The sequence below is a fragment of the Aulonocara stuartgranti genome, assembly GCF_965226115.1.
Source record: "Aulonocara stuartgranti genome assembly, chromosome: 1".
Classification (NCBI taxonomy): Eukaryota; Metazoa; Chordata; class Actinopteri; order Cichliformes; family Cichlidae; genus Aulonocara; species Aulonocara stuartgranti.
The window spans coordinates 10,763,115-10,780,530 of record NC_138939.1 but is presented as its reverse complement, the minus strand read 5'-3'; the positions used below and the strand labels follow the sequence as shown (position 1 = coordinate 10,780,530).

Here is a 17,416-nt window from a genome sequence, read left to right as displayed (position 1 = left end):
TGTGCGTGCGTGCGTGCGTGCGTGCGTGCGTGTGTGTGCATATGTGTATGTGTATGTGTGTGTGTGTGTGTGTGTGTGTGTGCATACGTGTATGTGTGTGTGCATGTGTGTGTTACAGTCACTACCTCTCCAGCATGTAATGCAGGAGCCTTCTATCTGCTATCACAAAGGCACAATAGTTTAGTGGGATCCTTCCTCTGAACGTGCAAACTTTCCAAGGTTACATCTCGCCAGCAGCTGAGATCTTTACTGAAGCAACACACTACTCATTTGTCACTTACCATATAATTCAACATGGCAACTCGATGGGGACTCTGTGGAGCTGGAAAGATCAGCCATGACTTCAGTGTGGCCATTAAGACTCTGCCTCCTGGAGATCATCAGGTACGTAATATAAACAAGCTCAGTGCAGCTGCGCTGTCACACAGGATATGTCCTTTCAACTAAATAGATCTGCAAGGTGTGTGTGCATTTTTTTCTTGTTATGCACAGATTGCAGTCATTGCATCAAGGAGTATTGATCGTGCCAAAGATTTTGCCCCGAAGGAAGGTATTCCTAAGGCTAAGGTATGAGGAGCTGGCCAATGACCCAGAAATTGGTAAATTGGGAATAATCTGACTGCACAAATGGAGATAAGGGTGTGACGGTTTTATTGTTTGGGAAAAAAAACTTGTGTTCCCACAGACATTGTATATCTGGGAATGCTGCATACAGAACACTGGAGAGTTGGCATGCTGTTCCTCAAGGCTGGGAAAAATGTGCTGTGTGAAAAACCCTTTGCTATGAACTCCAGAGAGGTGAAAGACCTCGTTGCCACAGCCAAGAAAAACCATGTCTTCCTGATGGAGGTAAGGTTGAAGGGATGCAGTGGTCTCTGTACAGCTTTGCTCTGGTGTCACTTGCTAATAGTAGGGGTAATTGAAGGTGCTGTTTTGAAGCTACCACAACAAAAGAAAATATTTGTTTCAGGATGAAAAATAAAAGTAATCATTTTAAATGTTATGTAGCAAAAATGTAACATTTCAGGATACAGTTGGACTTGTGTCAGTATATACTGATGTACGAATGGTTAAAAATTAAATAAAGCAGCTTATTTTAGCACAATAAAAACACTATAAATGGAGAGGAATGGCTTCCTTAGATCTGTAAAAAAGTTGAAAATGTATCTACTGTGAGCTAGTTCAGGATATTATATTTTCTTTATGTTATATCTTGTAGGCATGTCAGTGCAATACTCCAGTGCAAAACCATTTATGAAATAGCAAATTGTTCTGAAGGGTATAAAATGTCTAAAACAGATTATAAAAAGGATGAACAAAACACAAGATACAAAGTGTAAATTAATACACTTTAATGGAGCTAATAATTGTGTTTTGTTATCTTAAGACAGATTGAGGATAGCTGTATCCAGTCTATGCAAAGCAAGCAGTTTGCTGACTGTAGCTTCATAATTAGGCATCCTAACAGACAGACCACTGCTCATGATGTTCTCATCTAACTCAAAGGAAAATAGCAGACAATCATATTTTTCAATATCTTAAACATTTCCTATAAGGTGAAAAAATACAGGTATTAAATATAAATAAATATAATATTACTATTTAATCTCTGCTTAATGTGGCACAAAAATAAATGAGTTTACATTTACTCTCCACTGCAGATTAGTTGAATATTACTGCCACGACAATACAAATTTGATGCTCACAAGACTCATATAAGAAGCAAAACTAGCAAAAATGATGGTTCATGGTACTTCATGGTGAAACTTGAGGTTCAAATGTTTAGTTCTGTAGCGAGACTGGATCATCTGCCCTTTTCCTCATAGGCCATCTGGTCCCGCTGTTTCCATGTGTATGCTGAGGTGCGCAGGCTGCTGGCAGAGGAGGCGGTTGGGGATGTGAAGCTGGTAAAAGCCTACTTTGGCTCCCCTCAGCTCGACATTCCCCGATCAGTGCAGAAGGAGCTGGGTGGAGGAGCTCTGCTGGATATCGGAGTGTACTGCCTGCAGTTTGTTTTGATGGTGTTCAATGGTGAAAGGCCAGAGTCCATCCAAGCCACAGGGGTGCTGCTTGACTCAGGTATGATTCAGATCATGTGGGAGAAATAGGATGTATGTTAGTATCATTTACCACAGGGCGTGCTTCAGCAATCACAAACGCACACTTGAGCCTTGTCATAAAAAATCTAATAGAGGAAGAGAAGCACACTTTGTGTGATACAGAGGAATCACTTTTAAATGAATTGTCTAAAATGTAAACATCCCAGGACAGAATTTCACACAGAAAATCCAAGACTTATCATTAAAATGTCACACTAATCCAAATCCCCCCAGAGAATACAGTAATATGGTAAAACTGGCAGGAGAATATGTAACTGCATGTCTCCCCAAAAGCTATCTATAATAATATAAAAAGCTTTTTTTTTTTTTTAGTTTAATGTAAGCAATTTTTTTGAATATATGATTTTTTTTTACTTATATATATAAAATATATAAAGATGACACTGTAAATAAGCTGCAGAGGTCTAAAACAACATTTTAATGCTAATTTGTTTGATGCTTTCAATAATTTAATGTTTTTGAATGTTTAACAGGAGTGGATGAATCAGTGGTTGTGACGATGAAATTCTCCAGGAAGAGGATGGCCTTGTGTGCCTTTTCAATTGCAGCCCGACTACCAAATGACGCTGTCATTGCGGGCACTAAGGGTCCATTAAAGTATGCTATGCTCGTCCTTTGCAGGACCATTTGAGTTCATTAAGAAATTACAGGGACATGCAAAGACTGTGCTGACTGATGATTAATTTCACATTTAATTAAACCAATATATTCAGACATAGATCTCACTGTATTTGATGAATCACTGTATTTGATGAATTTGCAAATTGAGGGACTGAAACAAAAGTTTGCTTCCTTTTCACTGTACAGGTTCTTGGCCCCATGCACTGCCCCACCAAACTGGTGGTGAATGACAAGGAAACAGAGTACCCTCTGCCTGAGGAAAGCTGAGTTTGTAAGAAGGACACTGCGGTTTAGACAATCACTTGCATTCTCAGGGCGACAAATGAAAATGTAGAAGTATACACCAATTATACTCATCAGATTATGACTGAATGTAATGAGTGCTTGGAATGTCCTTTAGCTCACAGAATATTACAGTACTGTTACTTTTACTTCTAATAATAATTTACATAATCTTTATATTCCTGCCTTCTCATAAATTACAGTTCATTCTAAATATGTACATAATTTACACTTATTATAATTTAACATCTGTCCATGAGCCAGAATTTGGATAAAACTTCTCTTCATTTGCAGGACTTAATTAGAGCCCACGGATGCCTCTGGCAGATTCTGTCTTGCTGACAGAGATCATGGCTGAAATCAGGAAACAAGTGGGAGTTGTCTTTAACCAAGACAGCCAGTGAAGCCACTGTCAAGCAGAGTTGTTTCACCTGACCAAATCCTACTAAGATGTAACAGAAGGAGTTGCTTGAGGCAGCTGGAATGAGCCGATCAATCAGAGCACCACGTGACAAAGCATGGCAGCTGTGAAGGACTCAGTAAATTTTTGGAATAGGTAAATGTTGGTTGCATTATTAGGCAGTTTGCTCTCCGTGTAGTCTTTTTAGCTTCAATATAGACCCATGATAGCTCAAAACATAGTTATCCTACCCCAGATCTACTATGTAAATACCGTGAAATACACTACATGAGAAACATTGCCAAATTTTGTATTACACAGATTAAGCAGAGAGATTGAAAATATGATTTAAACCAGATGAATCGCAACGCAAACAGATAGAGCAACTGCCTTGTGTGTCACCATCCTGTAATGAAGTCCTAGTCCTTTAAAGATAAACTCAGCTGTCACTGTGAGGTGTGTGATTGATGAATCCAATAAAGGGCTGATTGTGAAAGCCATGTTTCATTTCAAATATCATCCGCTGGAGAGAAGAAGAGACTTCGAGTGGCACATTTGAATCAAAGTGTTCTGTCATGTCTGACCCTTGCAGCGGTGTACAAATAGATTCAAAAATAGGTTGCACTGTCTGATTTTCAAGGTTAAGACTTAGAAAGGTTTTTATGAGTCAGCGAAGGGTATGGCTCATTTAATACTTCGTCTCAACCTTATAGGCTCACATGACTGATAAAAACTGAAGAATGTTTCACTGATATAAAATTTACCCCTTAAATTCAAAATGATAGATTTTGATTATTTGATTAATGGATAATATAATTATATACATATCTCTCTATACATCCTGTGCTGTGTGTCTTAGTTAAAATAGGCTAAATAAATGTGACATGCAGCTTTAAACAAGGTAGTAAGAAATATCAGCTCTAACATGTCCCCTGTTTTTTGAGAAACAAGTGAGCTCAAGTGATTTATGTCGTACAAACAAATAAATGATGCTTTCCATTTTAAAATCAACAGTAGCTCAAGATATAACTAGAGCAGTTATTATGCCATGAACCAACGTTTAGACTGCAAAATATACAACTAATTTACAACTGATGTAATTGTAGTAGAATAAAGTTACATCAAACTAAACACATAACAGACAAATTAAAAATATTGCAAGTATTATCATAGGTACTTTATCAATCCAAAGGAAAATAAAAATGCCAGTGCAGCTTGATTAAGACAAATTTTTAACATTAGTCAGCACAAAACATAAAGCAAGGAAATAAAAGTCAATGTAGTGTTATTACACATCGATTGAAGGCAAAGAGCTCCCCTTAGTGGGGTAAGACGAGATAAGAAATTGGAACAAAAAAGCACATTGGTTTAAATGCTCTCCTTTCATGGCTAATATTAGAATTCGGTTTTTAATACCACTCCGTCTGCATGGTGTTATTTTTATTCCACAAATGCAATAAATTTTAAGAAGACACATTATTGGTTCCAATGTTGGCAGCACTTTCTGGAAAATATCTGGATGGCTGCTAAAAATGTAACAGAAGCAATCCGCTGTATCGTTCAACAATACTGCAACAATATGGCTTCAAAATTTAGATAGCTGTTGCATTTTTAGCTTTTGCCTTTATTTCAAATGTATTTTAAATACCTTCATGTGGTGATTTTGCATTTTTGTAATCCTAAAACATTTAAACTGTTTTTATGAATGTTTTTAATATTTATTTATTTATTCCTTCTTTTTTTTTCTTTTGTAGCATTTTGTTTCTTTTCATTGATTCAAAGCTATATTATATAACACTGCAATGCCCGTATCTCCATATATCTCCACTGTGATGCAAAAATACTGGCAAACTTAAAAAGTTACGTCATAAAGTCCACATGTATGCTGTGTCGCCACTCTGAGGCCGAGTACAGTAGCTGCTGAGTTGAACTTAATCTCGCAATCAGCGGTGTCCAATATGGCAACCAGGTGGGGAAACTCATGACCTTACGGTGGCCCTGAAAACTTCCATTTGCTGAACAACAGATATGTCTTTTATCAAACCACTGTTCACAAATCTACCCAGTCATTCAAACATAAAAATTTCCCTCATCATTCAGCGGTTAGACGTGCTGTTGAAATCAGTTTCTTACATCATTTTATTGACACAGTGTTGTATATCTGGAGTAACACGACAAGAAATCCGCAAAGTATGGTAAGAAAGTTCCGAAACTCCCATCAGCTACGCATGCGTAATCGGTCACGTTATGGTCACTCGTATGATATACCATAGGCTATTTTACTTGGGGGGGAAATGAACAATAATAATAATACCTGATTTCATTTATGACATATGACATTGAATTAGAATAATATTAGAAGAATATTAGAATTTCATGGGCGTGATTTAGATGTCACGTACAAGAAACAGTAAGTATAATGTTACCATGGATACAGTGAGACACGCTACTCTGTACACTGTTTATATATTTTTGAAAAGGTTAATGCGCTAAAATAATTAATATCAGTTTCTTGTGGTGATATGCTGATATATATCATGGGATTACATTAATAGTGATGAAATCTTAAAAATGAGCGGAATCTTGGGCAAGTTCTGTTGCGTAACCGTTGCTGTCTTAGTACACATCTATCGTCAGTTTTAAGATTTTAAGAAAAATATCAATACGCCCAATAATGTGAAGCAAAAATAAACTGTTAATGAATATTGCGAGAATCTTTCCTACGTGAAGAAAAACTATACTTTGTAATGGCCGAGAGTTTTAAAAAGACAGGTCAGATGAAATCCATGTTTGGTTTTTTCCACGTTATTCCCACCCCCTTTCTTGCACCACCGCTAGAAGTCGCTTAATATCAAAAAGTATGTATTGTTTCTAAAAATGGACTTGTGCTAACAAGCTAAGAGGCAGTTATTTTTACAGGGCAGTCTCGTTTAGTAGGTGTCTTCTCCCGATTTGCAGGATTTCCAAGAGGTCATAGCGCAGGCTTTTTTTTCTCTGAAGCAACACTATAGCCTACTCATTTGTCACTTGTCAACATGGCAACTCGATGGGGACTCTGTGGAGCTGGAAAGATCAGCCATGATTTTAGTGTGGCCATTAAGACTCTGCCTCCGGGAGATCATCGGGTACTCAATTAAAGGAAGTTCGGTACAACATTGTCACACAGAGTGTCCCCTATACACTGAACAGGTGTGCAGTGTGTGCGTTTGTTTGAGTTTGTTTTGTTGTTCTTTTTCTTTCCTTTTCTAATGTTATGCATAGATTGCAGTCATTGCATCGAGGAGTATTGACCGTGCCAAAGATTTTGCCCAGAAACATTGTATTCCTAAGACCTATGGCAGCTATGAGGAGCTGGCCAATAACCCAAAAATTTGTAATAATCTGACTGCACAATTAGAGATAAGGGTGTGACGGTTTTATTGTTTGGATGAAAAACTTGTGTTCCCACAGACATTGTATATCTGGGAATGCTGCATACAGAACACTGGAGAGTTGGCATGCTGTTCCTCAAGGCTGGGAAAAATGTGCTGTGTGAAAAACCCTTTGCTATGAACTCCAGAAAGGTTAAAGACCTCGTTGCCACAGCTAAGAAAAACCATGTCTTCCTGATGGTGGTAAGGCTGAAGGGATGAAGTGCTGTCATTTATAGCTTTGCCCTGAGGATACTTGCTAACAGTAGTGGTAACTTAAGGGTCAGTTTTTACAGTGCCACAGAATAAGGAAAGAATTGTCCATTTCAGGAGGAAACCGAAGGCAATTATCTTAAATCTTCTAAATCTCTCTTTTTTTTTTTTTTACAATTTACTAAGAAAGTGGAAAAAGGTACAATAATTTTTCAATTTTACAACAAAAAATTCCAAATATGCAGATCAACATGGTCTGGACATGGACATGGCAGATGGCTCATAGGGGGTAAAATGATTGGTGAGGTTTTTTTTCTCTACTATTGTAGGGTCTTTGCCTTACAATTGAAAGCACTTTGAGTCAAGTGTTGTTGTGATAAATAAAATTGAATTGAATTGAATTGAAAGAGGAATTATTGTCATGCATGCAGCTGTTGTAAAAACAGCAATAAGAAAATATAAGTCACTAAACTAATGCCTTTCCAAAACACAGCAAAAGTTAATAATCAGTTTGGAAAATGTTATTGTTTTTATTATTATTTGAGGGTTATCAGCCTCACAGGCATGCAGTTAACATTATCTGTGCTCAGATGGAATGGGATTCAGGTTGCTATTGCAACCTGTGGCCACAGCCAGACACATCTGCACCTGGCTTGATGATCACATTTTAATTCCCATTTCGTGCACAATACACCTGCAGCTTTCAATGTTTTTCTGTTCTTGCTTCTTCTAAATTAACTGTTAGCTACATAAAATGCAACTGTGTATTTGTTTTTGGCTTACACCACTAAGAAACCCAATGGTCAAATTATATACATGGATTGTAAGAAATTGCCATTCCTATTATTTTACATTATTGACAGGAAAAATTATTGTTCACAGTACAGATTTGCCACAACAGTCATATAACTGAGGAGCTTTATAATAAATGCCTGCTCAGGTGAAACTTCAGTTTCAACTATTTAGTTCTGTAGCGAGACTGGATCAAAATATCTGGATCTGCCCTTTTCCTCATAGGCCATCTGGTCCCGCTGTTTCCCTGTGTATGCTGAGGTGCGCAGGCTGCTGGCAGAGGAGGCGGTTGGGGATGTGAAGCTGGTAAAAGCCTACTTTGGCTCCCCTCGGCTCAAAGTGCCTCGCTCAGAGCAGAAGGAGCTGGGTGGAGGAGCTCTGCTGGATGTACTGCCTGCAGTTTGTGTTGATGGTGTTCAATGGTGAAAGGCCAGAGTCCATCCAAGCCACAGGGGTGCTGCTTGACTCAGGTATGATTCAGATCATGTGGGAGAAATAGGATGTGTGTTAGTATCATTTACCACAGGGCGTGCTTCAGCAATCACAAACGCACGCTTGAGCCTTGCCATAAAAAAACAAATAGAGGAAGAGAAGCACACTTTGTGTGATACAGAGGAATCACTTTTAAATGAATTGCCTAAAATGTAAACACCCCAGGACAGAATTTCACACAGAAAATCCAAGACTTATCATTAAAATGTCACACTAATCCAAATCCCCCCAGAGAATACAGTAATACGGTAAAACTGGCAGGAGAATATGTAACTGCATGTCTCACTGAAGGATATCTATAATAATATAAAAAGCTTTTTTTTTTTTAGTTTAATGTAAGCAATTTTTTTGAATATATGATTTTTTTTTACTTATATATATAAAATATATAAAGATGACACTGTAAATAAGCTGCAGAGGTCTAAAACAACATTTTAATGCTAATTTATTTGATGCTTTCAATAATTTCATGTTTTTGAATGTTTAACAGGAGTGGATGAATCAGTGGTTGTGACGATGAAATTCTCCAGGAAGAGGATGGCCTTGTGTGCCTTTTCAATTGCAGCCCGACTACCAAATGACGCTGTCATTGCGGGCACTAAGGGTCCATTAAAGTATGCTATGCTCGTCCTTTGCAGGACCATTTGAGTTCATTAAGAAATTACAGGGACATGCAAAGACTGTGCTGACTGATGATTAATTTCACATTTAATTAAACCAATATATTCAGACATAGATCTCACTGTATTTGATGAATTTGCAAATTGAGGGACTGAAACAAAAGTTTGCTTCCTTTTCACTGTACAGGTTCTTGGCCCCATGCACTGCCCCACCAAACTGGTGGTGAATGACAAGGAAACAGAGTACCCTCTGCCTGAGCCGTGTCTCCCTCTGAATTTTACCAACTGCGCCGGGCTGCGCTATGAGGCAGGAGAAGTGAGGCAGTGCCTGCTTAAAGGTAGGTCATGATAAAAGGAAATGTGTGTATTTCTCTCTGAAGAGACAGCCTAAACCACTGCTTCAAAGGAAAGCTGAGTTTGTAAGAAGGACACTGCGGTTTAGACAATCACTTGCATTCTCAGGGCGACAAATGAAAATGTAGAAGTATACACCAATTATACTCATCAGATTATGACTGAATGTAATGAGTGCTTGGAATGTCCTTTAGCTCACAGAATATTACAGTACTGTTACTTTTACTTCTAATAATAATTTACACAATCTTTATATTCCTGCCTTGTCATAAATTGCAGTTCATTATGGATATGTACATAAGTTACACTTATTAAAATATAACATCTGTCCATGAGCCAGAATTTGGATAAAACTTCTCTTCCTTTGCAGGACTTAAGGAGAGTAAACGGATGCCTCTGGCAGATTCTGTCTTGCTGTCAGAGATCATGGCTGAAATCAGGAAACAAGTGGGAGTTGTCTTTAACCAAGACAGCCAGTGAAGCCACTGTCAAGCAGAGCTGTTTCAGACCAAATCCTACTAAGATGTAACAGAAGAAGCAGTGGGATGTACTATGAAGGAAGTTCAACATAGCCAGGTTTATTTTGCAATGGGTGGTTTGACAAAACCTAAAATCTAAAACCGAGAGAAAATGCATATCACAACAGTGTTTAACAGCTTTCTCTGCTAAGCTAAGCTTTCTGCTTCACATTCACATGAAAAGGACAGGTTTAGCAACACATGACTTTTTTCTATATGAAATTATCCCTATAACTGATTCCTTCTCTATCTTCTGCCGGGTACCAGGCAGGGGGTGTTATGACAGCTTCCTACCCCATTTTCAAGTACATTTTGTGACAAAGGCACACTCAAACTCGACACTCTCTCTCTTTATCTTTCTCACACTCACACACTCCACAAGAAGGTTGTTGATTTATGTACCTGTGCGTTTTTTAATGTTTGTGTTCCAGGTTTTGTATATTTGTTTTTCTTACAGGTGCGGCAGTTGGCAATACGTTGTGCATTTGTACTCTATCGTTATTATTACATGTTTGGCACAACAGTGCCTACAGATCATAATTCTGATTGCAAAAGCTGCCAGGCAGGACAGGATTTTTTTTTTTTTTTTTTTTAATGAGCATGATTCTTTCATTAGTGTCACTTCATGGGCTCAGAAACTTTTCTAAATCACTTTATGTAAACACAGTTTGCTGCTCTATAAGCTCTATCAGGTAAAGAAGCCATATGATCCAGAAATAGAAGAAGAAATGCTGACATTTTCCTTTGGCTAAGTTCATCAAAATGGACTGAAGCAAAGTGCAAAACTGCTCTATGGTCAGATTAATAGAATTTCAAAATTATTATTACAAAACATGAACATCATATCCTTCAGACTAGAGAAGGGAGGTAACATCCAGCTTGTTATCATATGGTTTTTCTTCTGTGTTCTATTGTGAATAAAATTTGACAACTTCCTTTCTGTAAATAGAATCAAACAAGATGAAATATCTGTAAAGTATCTATCTATCTATCTATCTATCTATCTATCTATCTATCTATCTATCTATCTATCTATCTATCTGTCTGTCTGTCTGTCTGTCTGTCTGTCTGTCTGTCTATGTAACCTTATTGCAAGGTTTTTTAGGGGCTTTTTGTTGTAAGATATGACTTAAAAGTTGCTCATTAAAAAGATCTTTTAACAATAGAGAATCTATATTGCATTTAAAATGTATTATAAATAAAATAATCAGAGAAAAAATGGTTCTTCCAGATGATTTTAAACTGAATTTACAAACACAAATTAATACATTATACATAGCTGACCAGTCGGGCTGAGTTTTAAGTTCAACCTAATATATTGTTACCCCATTAATCTTGCTTCATAGTCCACCCCTCTGCGTGAGGCAATTGAAACGAGCAGATCTATCAGAGCACCACATGACAAAGTATGGGAACAGTGACTATGATTAACCACCAAATTAAAGAGTCATCAAATTTTTGGAACATGTAAATTTTGGTTGCATTATTAGGGAGTTTGATCTTTATAGTCTTTTTAGCTTCATGATAGAGCCATGACAGAGCAAATTATAATTATCATACCCCAGAGCTACCATTTAAATACAGCAAACTTCTTGAAAAACATTGACAATGTTTTTATTACACAGAAGAAAAAGATTTAAATCAAACAAATCGCAGTGTAAACAGATAGAGCTTCTGCCTTTTGTGTCACCATCCTGTGATGGAGTCCTAGTCATTTAATGAAAAAAAAAAACCAACAGCTGTCACTGTGAGGTGTTTGATTGATTAACTCAATAAAGGACTAATTGTGAAAGCCATGTTCATTTGAAATATCATCCACTGGAGAGAAGAAGCAACTTCAAGTGGCACATGTTGAAGTGTTCTGTTGTGTCTGACTATTGCACTGGTATAGAAACAAATTCAAAAATAGGTTGTACTGTCTGATTTTCAAGGTTAGGACTTAAGAAAGGCTTTTTCAGTCAGGGAAGGGTATGGCTTATTTAATATTTTTACTTTTAATTTCAACCGTTGGGATTTGCAGGACTGATAAAAACCTGAAGGATATATAGAATTATATATAGTAGGGCCATGTCTAAATATATATAAAAACACACATTTATGTATACATACATACAGAATTTATCCCATGGCTTCAAAATGACATGTTTTTATTATTTGATTTTGGGTAATTTAATCATAGATATATCTTTCTATACATCTGCTGTGTTTATACTAAAAACCTTTATGCTATTTAATGGGCAGGTTAAATAAAAGGACTGTGCAGCTTTAAACAAAGTAAATATCAGCTCTGCTCTAACATGTCATGTGATTTATGTCCTAAAAACAAACAAACAAGTGAATTCATTCAAAAACTGTGCCTAGTTAGGTCGTGTTCCACGCCCTATCATTCCCTAGGACAAAGTTAAGACTCCAGGATATACAGCTAAATTATAATTGACAAAAAATAAAGAGGAAAACACAACAGAATCAGTCAGCGAAAAAAAAGGCACATAAAATTTGGTGACTGTAGTGGAATCAGGTTATAACAGACTGGTTTTTTTTTAAAGATAAATATATAATAGGCAAATAAATTAATAGTAATTAACAAAATAAGTAAGCAGTATACACACTGTAAAAGAGGAAATCAAAGTTAAAACAATGTGGGGGTTATTATTACAAAGATTAAAGGAAAAGAGCTCCCCTTAGTGGGGGCAGATGGAATAAGAAATTAGAAGAAAAAAAGCGTTTTTAGTTCTTCCTTTATGGTCACAGTTACGACGCAGTAGTTTTAAAAACCACATCGTCAGCATAGTATTGTCTTTATTTCACGCATGCAATGAATTTCCACGTGCTGTGTCTGAAATGCTGGCAGCACCTCTGGGAAACCTGGAAAAAATCTAGCTGCTATTTTCTGATTTTTTTAATTTCATGAAAACGTGACTTTCTGTAACAGTAGTCTGATAATCGTCTGTTTAGTTCCTAATTTCGGTTGTTTGTATTTAAATAGCTAAAGAACAAAGTATGTTTTTACATATTTTTAAATGCATTTCTTTATTCTTTGCTCTCCCTGTTTTAGTTTACATTTATTTTCACTGCTTGCAGATTATATGCATTTGTCTTTACATGAAGCTACAACGCATGTAGGAAAATGCAACTTGTGTCTGAAAGTCCACATTGCATGCTGTGTCGCCACTCTGAGGCCGAGAACAGCAACTGCTGCTTCGAATCTGTCTCAGTCCGCCGTGTCCAATATGGCAACCAGGTGGGGAATCTGCAGCGCTGGGAAGATCAGTCATGACTTCACCGTGGCCCTGAAAACTCTTCCACTTGAAGACCATCAGGTATTTCTGTTAGCGAACTACTGTTCACAAATCTACCCAGTGATCAAACATAAACCTTCTCCTTATCACTCAGCGTGGTTTCCTGTAGCCGTGCTGACTGCCGCTCAGTTTCTACTGATTAGAAGTGCTTTTGAAATCAGTTTCTTACAACATTCGATTGACGCAATGTTGTATATTTGCAGTTTGTGTCTTTAACAAAGGCCGATACAAGTGACTCCGGCCGTGAACTTGCGAAAACTGCAAGTTACAGTTTGCAGTATGTTGCGTCACATGTATGCGTTACATGTTTACCGTAAATAACGCAATAAATGGGTATTTCAAATTCTTGGCACTCCACAAATCAACAGTTATGGTACATAAATATCTATAAGTTTCCCTAAAACTTCCGTTTTATTTGCAACGAAGTTTACAAAGAAACAGCAACTTGAGACTGACTTTTCCTGGTTTGTGAATACAAAATGGCCTTGAGAGTTAAAGATTCTGTGTGTGTGTGTGTGTGTGTGTCATATCCAGTGTTGGGGAGTAACGGAATACATGTACCGCCGTTACGTATTTAAAATACAAAATACGAGTAACTGTATTCCGTTACAGTTACCGTTTAAAAAGGTGGTATTTAGAATACAGTTACTTTGTTGAAATAAATGGATTACACTGCGGTACTTTCCTGTTTCATTTTGTCGCGGGTCAGGACTGTTTGGGTTTTGTTTGACAGCTACGCTCTCTCTCTCTGCGACTGTGTGTTTCCTGGGTGAGAGAGCGCCTTTTCGTTGTTGTTGTTGTTGTGCTAAGCTAACAGGCAGAACGCTACAAGCATAGCTCTAAAGAATGTAGCATCATGGGCAGTGTAGTCCGTGTTGCAGGGAGAATGGACTGCCATACACGTTATGGGTCTGTGAGCGCGAGGAGGGAGAAAAAGGGGAGTGGAAAGGTACGAGTTGTCATCGAGGAAAAACGGGAGCTGGAAGCATGTAAATAACCACTTCAGCCAAGAAGAGTGCCTGACGAGCCCAGTTGTAAGTAAGCTATTAAGACTCGACTGTACACCGTGTTCTTGTTTTCCTCCGAAAACAATAAGTTCCGTTGGAGCAGCCTTTCAACGCCTCTCTCTGTCTCTGATAGCAAAGTTGACCCACACAACAAAGTAAAGCTATTTTTCGGCTACGAGCCGACAGGGACCCCGCCGTATTACTCAGAGGTCCCTTTACTACAGTTCGGAGTCGCGGACCTTCAGTAATAGTAACAAATCACACAGCAATAGTACATTCACGTTGTTGTAAAAAGCATGATAATATATTAAGTAATCCAAAGTATTCAGAATACGTTACTGTCATTGAGTAACGTAACGGAATACGTTACAGAATACATTTTGGGGCATGTATTCTGTATTCTGTAATGGAATACATTTTAAAAGTAACTTTCCCAACACATATCACACTTAACTGATGACCTTGTGGTGGCACTGAGGGAGCCTGTATACTAACAAAAGATAAAAATCTTACCTAATTGTTATATATCCAGAAGATTTATATAAACTGGAACGGGAAACAAGACAAGACTCAACAAGAAACTGCCTGCTTACTTAGTTATTGACAGGAGGAACTCATCTGTGACTGTATTACAGGTTGTGGCTGTGGCAGCACGCAAGCTGGAGGATGCACAGGAATTTGCCAAAAAACACAGCATCTCCAAAGCGTATGGCAGTTATGAGGAGCTGGCCAGAGATCGTGACATTGGTCAGTTTCTGCCAAAAGTTTGCTGATTCGGTTTGCTTCGCTGATGATTTAAAGCTCCTGCTCCGGTTAGGACTTAGATGTTTGTTAGACTCCATAATCATTCTTGTTATGGTGCTCTCTCTGGTCGGCATCTTTATGTATTTGCAGATGTGGTGTACATCGGAGTAATCCACCCGTACCATCTGAACACTTGTTTGCTCTTTACAAATGCCAAGAAGAATGTGCTGTGTGAGAAGCCACTGGCTATGAACACCAAGGAGGTGCAGCAGATTCTGGCCTCAGCCAAAAAGAATGGTGTCTTTCTCATGGAGGTACAAGTACAGAAAACCATAAAGAAAAAGGAAATTCTCCTCTTGGTGTTATTTTTCACCTTCACTATTAGTCATAAGTGTTTCTTTATTTCAATTTTGGTGCACGTCAAAGTGTCAAACCCTCATGTAAATAAGAGAATGTAAAAACATTTAGTTAATTTTTAGCTGATTCTATGTAATTTACTCAGAACCAAGTACGTATATGTGAGTGTATGAAATATCTACTGTGTTTTTGTTCCAGGCTGTTTGGACCCGCTTTTTCCCAGTCTCAGTTGAGATCAGACGATTGCTGGCCCAGGGGGAGCTGGGCGAAGTGAAGATGGTCAGATCAGAGTTTGGTTTTCCATTTATGCATGTACCGAGAGCAATGCAGAAGGAGCTAGGTGGAGGAGCATTACTAGACATTGGGATCTACTGCTTGCAGTTTGTATCCATGGTGTATAATGGAGAGAAGCCAGAGAGCATCCAAGCTAGTGGAGTATTGCACGTGGAGACTGGTAATGACTTTTAAAGCCGTGTCACTTATTAACATGTAGTTTTGTACTTACACGATAATGCTGTTTATACTACTGTCCTGAGTCAAATGGCAATGGTGGAATAGCTGACTCGTTCTTTTTTTCTGTTGCTCGCTTAAAAACAATGAAAAAACAATCTTTGTTGACATTTTAGTCACTAAAATGTATTATTTTTGTGGTCCACAATAGAGCTGACAGTGACAAAGCTGTTTTCAGTTGCAGCTTGTCATGTGATAACATTATAGGGAACTGAAATCTGAAAAAAGCTCAAGTTGTAAAGTTAATGTTCCAGCTTTAGTGACACCATGACATCTGCTGAGTGTGAACTCAGATTTTTTTTCTTTTACAGCATTCCTCTTTTAAGTCTTTATCTATTGTTGCCTTTATGAGGCACAATAAAGGTTGAACTGCAGCAGTTATTTATGGTCCAATATTTTCAGCCAACCATGTCTCCATATTCCTTCATCCTAATGTGTCTTTACCAAATGTACTTTCTTTGCTATTATAGTATATAATAACAAATATATAACAATATATATATATAATATAAATTATATTGTTATTATAGGAGTGGATGAGACCGTGGTCGCCATTCTGAAGTACTCCAAGAACAGAATGGCAGTGATTACCTGCTCCTCAGGTGTAAAACTGCCCAATGATGCCATTATTATGGGAACAAAGGGCACAGTTCGGGTAGGTCATCAAAGGTTAAATTAAATTTTATTAGTTTGAGCAAACCTTTTTTTGTTAATCATTAAGGATATACATCATACAAATCATTTCAAAGTCAACCAAGGTAATTTCTGAATCAAATATCTATATATCTCTATCTATATTTTTTTTATATTATTTATTTAAATCTATTTATTTCTTAGGTCCCTGCTATGTGGTGCCCCACATCATTAGTGGTGAATGAGAAGGAGATTGAGTACCCAGTTCCAGAACCCTATTTGCCTCTCAACTTCATCAATAGTACAGGAATGCGTTATGAAGCAGAAGAGGTTCGACAGTGTTTGCTCAAAGGTACTAAGACTTTTAGATTATTAGTCTGCATCCACACTAAGGGGAAAAAAAAAAATCATTAATGGTCCAAATATTTTGGCTATTGGCTGACTTGTAATTCACACCTTTAACACAAGGTGGCATCAGAAACTCTACTTAAAAACATAAGCAAGCCTAACATTCTTTCTTCCCCCCCCCCCAGGGCTGAAGGAAAGTACTGTCATGTCCCATGCAGACTCTCTCCTGCTGGCTGAATTGGAGGATGAGATCCGCAGGCAGGTGGGGGTGGTGTACAGCCAGGACTGCCAGTAAATGTTAAACACGTACCCATGCTGTGATTAACGGGAGCCAGATAATTTTCTTTTATTGGTTCAAAATTAACCTTTATTCCTACACCACTGCAAGGAACACATCAAGTTGTAAGGATAAAGACTATCCTTCAGCCAAACCCAGCCACTACAGAAGATGTTAAAAATATTGTCATTAATGGTCATATATGGAAAAACAACACTTTGCCAAACTGTACTTGTAAGTTCTTACATTCCTGGATACTGTTGCGTCTAGCAATACCCTGTACCACTGAAACCTTTTGGTGATTAGAACACATTTAAATAAATTTTAATAAAGGAGTCAAGTCTCACTAGTCTCACTCCTTTACTTTGTGCACGGAAATTGAATATACCCACAAACAATGATTCAAACGCATCACAACA

The 17,416-nt window shown here is 37.7% G+C and overlaps 1 protein-coding gene and 1 pseudogene across 2 annotated transcripts; both read left to right on the top strand.

The window, feature by feature from the left end:
* The first annotated feature begins 294 nt into the window (after positions 1–294).
* Positions 295–10,005, top strand: LOC309690351 (trans-1,2-dihydrobenzene-1,2-diol dehydrogenase-like; annotated as a pseudogene). Its single transcript has 14 exons — positions 295–384; positions 493–599; positions 686–893; positions 1,827–2,079; positions 2,594–2,717; positions 2,928–3,003; positions 5,575–5,618; positions 6,435–6,548; positions 6,685–6,796; positions 6,874–7,037; positions 8,064–8,308; positions 8,821–8,944; positions 9,138–9,288; positions 9,675–10,005. The product of its transcript is annotated as a trans-1,2-dihydrobenzene-1,2-diol dehydrogenase-like (transcript).
* Positions 10,006–13,012: 3,007 nt separating this feature from the next.
* dhdh.2 (dihydrodiol dehydrogenase, tandem duplicate 2) lies at positions 13,013–17,343 on the top strand. The gene is made up of 7 exons (XM_082540740.1): positions 13,013–13,142; positions 14,764–14,875; positions 15,023–15,186; positions 15,428–15,683; positions 16,270–16,394; positions 16,577–16,724; positions 16,906–17,343. Exons 1-7 carry the CDS (start codon positions 13,053–13,055, stop codon positions 17,013–17,015), a joined length of 1,005 nt encoding a protein of 334 aa, XP_082396866.1. The 5' UTR covers positions 13,013–13,052; the 3' UTR covers positions 17,016–17,343.
* Positions 17,344–17,416: the final 73 nt, after the last annotated feature.